This window comes from Prunus avium, chromosome 2 (genome assembly GCF_965620075.1).
Source record: "Prunus avium chromosome 2, drPruAviu1.hap1.1, whole genome shotgun sequence".
In the NCBI taxonomy this organism is placed as follows: Eukaryota; Viridiplantae; Streptophyta; class Magnoliopsida; order Rosales; family Rosaceae; genus Prunus; species Prunus avium.
The window spans coordinates 26,286,257-26,292,089 of NC_142285.1; the positions used below are offsets into that span (position 1 = coordinate 26,286,257).

The 5,833-nt window shown below is 39.3% G+C and overlaps 1 protein-coding gene across 1 annotated transcript; it reads left to right on the forward strand.

Annotated features, from left to right (window-relative positions):
* Nucleotides 1–580: 580 nt before the first annotated feature.
* On the forward strand, nt 581–4,738 carry LOC110760806 (rust resistance kinase Lr10-like). The gene is made up of 4 exons (XM_021963130.2): nt 581–647; nt 2,249–2,896; nt 3,323–3,346; nt 3,499–4,738. Exons 1-4 carry the CDS (start codon nt 581–583, stop codon nt 4,647–4,649), a joined length of 1,890 nt encoding a protein of 629 aa, XP_021818822.2. The 3' UTR covers nt 4,650–4,738.
* Nucleotides 4,739–5,833: the final 1,095 nt, after the last annotated feature.

Consider the following 5,833-nt stretch of genomic DNA (forward strand, 5'->3'; position numbering starts at 1 on the left):
TCGAGAACTTCGGGGACTCCTGTTTACACCCAAAATAAACAGCCAATAAGAGCAAGACACGTGGAGAAAACTGGGCTTGGTCAGAGGCGCCCTCGGCACTCTACCTACCGATCTCTCCATCAGGGCAACGCCCTTTCCTGGGACACATGGCACGCTCCCAGTCCCACATCGAAATTCTACAACAACTGCACACCTCCCAATGCCTATAAAAGGGGCCAACTATCCCAAAATAGAGGTAATCAGAACTTACGGCATACAAGCCTATTGATCTGTCAGTTGAACTTTCTATTCCCGAACTTACTTAAGCATCGGAGAGCCTTCGGCCGGTACCACACCGGTGCCCTAGGTCTTACCGTGCGTTTGCTCATATTGCAGATCGCGTAGACTACCGAGGCATCAAGGATACCGAAGGCATAAAATTACTAAGTTGACCCTCTAAGTCAAAGAACCACTTTTTGGCGTCAACATCTCATATATTGATTTTTTTTATGTTGGGAAAATGTTAAGGAGACCACCTTTAGCAAAAAAATTTACATGTAACAGGGATTGTATTGTTTTCCTATCCCTAACCAATAACATAATGAGAGCTTTCCTTCCATCTTTAGAGAAACTTGGGTACAATCTCTCCAATAGGGGTGGTACCCATGGTATTGGTGGGCTCCACCTTTATTAGAGAGATGGTACAACATTTGTCTCCAAAGATGTCTCCCTAGCATGACCATTTATTTTTTTTTTAGAAATAAAATTTAAATATTGTATTTAAATGTCATTTATGATTGAAAAAGAATCTTGAGCGACATCCATTATCCCCCACCTCAATTCTCTGAGCATGGAATTGGCTTTTGCACCAATGATCACATGGAAGAAAGTCATTAGCAATATGCAAATTGAAAAAGATGATCAGCAAATGCTCGTGGCCAATAAGTAGTGATAATAAAGCACCACACAAAATGCAAAGGGCAGCAATACAAATGCTGCAGCTGCTTCATCAAAGCGAGTGAATTGCAGGAGTGAATTAAGCTCATTACACTTAGAAGTCCATTGAGCTTAAACCCACCAAAAATATTAAACCTAGGTGGAGACAATATCGGTCCACAATTTGGTTAAATTCCACCTCATGAAGATTGCTTACTATTATTCAAAAAGGCATCTTCCATAATAATCCATTTTCCTTTCTGTACAGTGTAATTAACTTCATATCACTCAGTATCAAGTACGTGAAGTGGATGCTACACTCCTGTATGTGCAAGTATATACTCCATAATAATTACAAATTTTTTTAAAATAAATAAATAATCTTCAGCGACAGCCGTTGTCCCCACTTGGAAGAAAGTCATTGGCAATATGCAAAAGTAGGTTGGCAGCAATATATATCTATCAAGCTCCTGTCAAACGCGGCTTTGACCTCTTAAGTCGTGACAATATGCACCAAACAAAATGTAAATGGCAACAACTTTGAATTGACTCACAAGCAATAGAAATATGAAGCAGCTGCTTGACCAAAGCTAGCTAGAGGATTGAAGAAGTGTGTCTAAAAAATTTCTCTCCATGGCAAGCACTTGCAGAGTATGTGTTCTCGTTATAGTAAGTGTATTATTGCTTGGTCTTGGTGCCTTGTTTGCCTATCTTTTTTGTATACAATGATACTGTATCGCCACGTCAGCTGGTGATACTTCCACTCAAAACTTACCACGTGTCTTTTTTGAAAAGAAAATTAACTTTTTTTCACTGTTAGACTTTATCTTCCAACTTTACCCCTAATAAAATAAAATAAGAACTGTAAAAACAGGAAAAAGAAAACAAGAAGACTGTAGCAGTTTTCCCTTTCGGCAATCTACCTACCTTGCACTGCCGCCGCTTGGCTGCAGTCCCCCTCCAATAATATCAACATCAAACATACCCTTCTTTCACTAGTGGGTTGTCGTCATAGGAGATTTTGAAGATTTTTGTTTTATGTGTTAATGGGTTTGCACTGATTTTCAAAATTTCTGGGCTTTCTAAATACGTTTAACTTTTTACTAAGAATGGGAGGCACGGAAAGGCCGGGTGGGTGGTGAGGGAGGAGGGAAGACGACTGGGTGGCGAGGGAGATGTTTAGACGGCTAGGTGGCGTCAATAGCACAGGGAAGAGGGGGGAGAGGGGTTAGGATAATTAATGTTGAAGGGTAAACTTGTAAGACAAAGTCCAGGTGTAAATTCTTTTTAATTTTCTTTTCAAAAAGGACACATGGTAGATCTTGAGTGGGAGTATCACAAGCTGACGTGGTGATACCGTATCATTGTATAATTTCTCGTACATTAGATTATATAACTGAGACATTAATTACGGAGAGCCATCATAAGTGCATCCCGTCTGCCTGCGGTAACATTCACAACATAACCAGCCCTTTTCGACTAGCCAAAGATCCAAATCAAATCAACTGCACGAACTGGGATTGGCATTACCACCTCTTTTGTCACAACAACCGCACAGTATTGGAAGTAGATTCAGGAAACTACTCTGTGCAGGCAATCAACTACGACAACTTCACAATCCGAGTTGAAGATCCTGGCATTCGCAACAATGAATTCTCCTCCATCCCCCGTTATTCGCTTTCCATTTACAACTTAACTCCGTACAGTCATCTTCGATTAGCATCAAGTACAACACCAATAACTTTCTTCAAGTGTGCAAAAGCCGTGAACTCGTCTGTGATGAGAACGTATAACTATGTCAAGCAAGGGAATATAATGGCATCAGATATGGAGGACGGGTGCAGAATAGAGTGGACGACTTTGATGAGTAAGTCGTTCTTGTACGGAAAGGACAGAAACTTTTCTTATCATGACATACACAGCGCACTGGGGTATGGCTTTGAGCTTCACTTCAACTCTCCCAGGACCAGCTACAAATTTGGTTTGTGAATTACTTGCTATATTCCAAGTCTACAATTTCTCACTCAAACTTTCTGAATTTCTCAGAAAGTCACTTGTTTAAATCTATCATCTATGACTTTTTGTTACGCTTTATTTCTCATTTTCAATCATTTGTTTTGTTTAGTTTTACTTGAAATAAGGCGATACAGGGCTGAAAATGAGAAAGACATATGGAGAAAATACGTCAAACATTATTTGAAAATAAAAATTCTAACAATTTTAAATAGTTTTATTACTTGTATTTTGTTTGGCTAATTTAAATTCCCTTCTCTCTTCTTCACCTTCCTCATGTAGTCTACTAATTAGTCAACCATTAAGCAGGGCAGAGTATATATATTTGTGCTTCGAAATTTCAAACTTATGTCAAGTCTTTGATTTTGGTCACTTTTTCTTGTATCTCTTGCAGATATTTACGAGTGGCTGATACTCGGTGAGAGTTTGCATATTCCTTTAGTGCGGAATTGTATTTCCTATCAGTCAGTAGAAAAAACAAATGGAAGCAAAAAGGAAGGTTATGACGCACATATATTATATCCATTAAAGCATGTCATTTGTGATTCTTTTTGTGATGTTGCTTTGCAGGAGCATTTTTCCCAATAAGATCTATATTTGGGGTTCCATTTCTGGCTGCTCTTCTATTCTACAAACGCCGAAGAATGCATTTGTCAATGTATAGCAGCATAGAAGATTTCTTGCAAAGTGATAACAACCTCATTCCGATAAGGTACTCTTACTCAGATATTAAAAAGATGACCAGTAGATTCAATGAGAAGTTGGGTGAAGGAGGTTATGGCTCTGTATTTAAAGGAAAGTTACGCAGTGGTCGATTTGTAGCAGTTAAAATGTTGGAGAAGCCTAAAGCTAATGGACAAGATTTCGTAAGTGAGGTAGCTACTATTGGGAGGATTCACCATTTTAATATGGTTCAACTTGTTGGTTATTGTGTTGAGGGATCAAAGCGTGCCCTTATTTATAACTTCATGCCAAATGGATCTCTTGATAAATACGTTTATTGCAAAGAAGGAAGCAACCCCTTAAGTTGCAGGAAAATGTATGAGAATTCTCTTGGAGTGGCTCAAGGGATCAAATATCTACATCAAGGTTGTGACATGCAAATTCTACATTTTGACATCAAGCCTCACAATATTCTTCTGGATGAGAATTTCATCCCAAAGATTTCTGACTTTGGGCTTGCAAAGCTATATCCGGTAGGTAATACCATGGTCTCTTTGACGGCAGCAAGAGGAACAATGGGATACATGGCTCCTGAGTTGTTTTACAAAAATATTGGAGGTGTCTCATACAAAGCTGATGTCTATAGTTTTGGAATGTTGTTGATGGAAATGGCAAGTAGAAGGAAGAATTTGAACGCATCTATGGAGCATTCAAGCCAAATTTATTTTCCTCTTTGGGTCTCAGACCAATTTTGCACGGGCAAAGAGTTTGAGATGGATAATGCTACAGAAGAGGAAAATAAAATAATAAAAAAGATGATTATAACTGCTTTATGGTGTATACAATTGAAGCCAAGCGATCGTCCTTCGATGAACAAAGTTATAGAGATGCTTGAGGGAGAGGTTGAATGCTTGCAACTCCCTCCCAAACTTCTTTTATGTCCACAACAAGAGAAGCCCAGAGACAATCTTCATGGTAATTCGAATCCAATGTGTTCTAACACAGAGCTAACATGTAGTACTCTGTCAGCTAGGTCTCAACTAGAGTTTCAACTTTAATTTCAATTTTATTATTGTTTGAGGTAATAAGGGAAATATATGGGTTCAAGTTGCATACATTAAAAATACGTTTTTATTTTGAGCAAATACTTATGTGGTTTTGCTCCTCTGCCACCACAAGCATCACCATCGTTGTCACTATCACTACCACCACCATTGAGTCATATCTCATATATAGTGTTTTTTTTTTTTTTTTTTTTTTTTTGGAAAATGCTAAGGAGACCCTTTAGCAAAAAAAATTACATGTAACGGGATAGCACTATTTTGCTATCCCTAACTAATAACATAATGACATGTAGCATTATTGGTTGGGGATAGCAAAAGGTGTTATCTTGTTACATGAGAGTTTCCCTTCCATCCTTAGAGAAACTTGTGTACTATCTCCCTAATAGGGGTGAGACCCATGGCATTGGTGGACTCCACCTCTATTAGAGAGATAGTACAAAGTTGGTCTCTAAAGATGTCTCCCTATCATGACCCTTTAGTTTTTTTGTAGTAATAAAATTTAAATATTGTATTTAAATGTCATTTATGATTGAAAAAGAATCTTGAGCGACATCCATTATCCCCCACCTCAATTCTCTGAGTATGGAATTGGCCTTTGCACCAATGATCACATGGAAGAAAGTCATTAGCAATATGCAAATTGAAAAAGATGATCAGCAAATGCTCTTGGCCAATAAGTGGTGATAATAAAGTGTTTGTGCCTGATAAATCACGGCCATAAGCTGGCCGAAAGAGCCCCTTCTCTTGGCCCTGGCACTTGTTCGTAGAAACTGAAACGCAGCGTTTCGCCAGGGTACTTCGCCTTCCTAAAGATAAAAGAAGAAATGCTAAGGCATGATCATCTCGGCCTCAAGCGCAGGCCGAGCCCGAGGCCGAACAAAATTGCGGCCAAGGCATTACAGGCAAATCATCACGTGACAGCAGGGTCCCAGGCTTCATTTAATGAAGTAGTGCCTGTTTAATGCAGCAAACCCATTGGCCACAAAGAAGCATTTAATGCGTGAGGGAAAGTGGGAAGTGACTGAAGTCAGGATTTGGTGATGAGGATCAGAGTGATTAGACGTGGACATTCTCACAAGAATTCTGACAGCCTGAGATATTGGTTCAACAGCTATCCAGGCCATAAATGCGTCTCCACGGCCAGAAGCTCAGAACCCACGATCAGGAGCGGCGGCCGA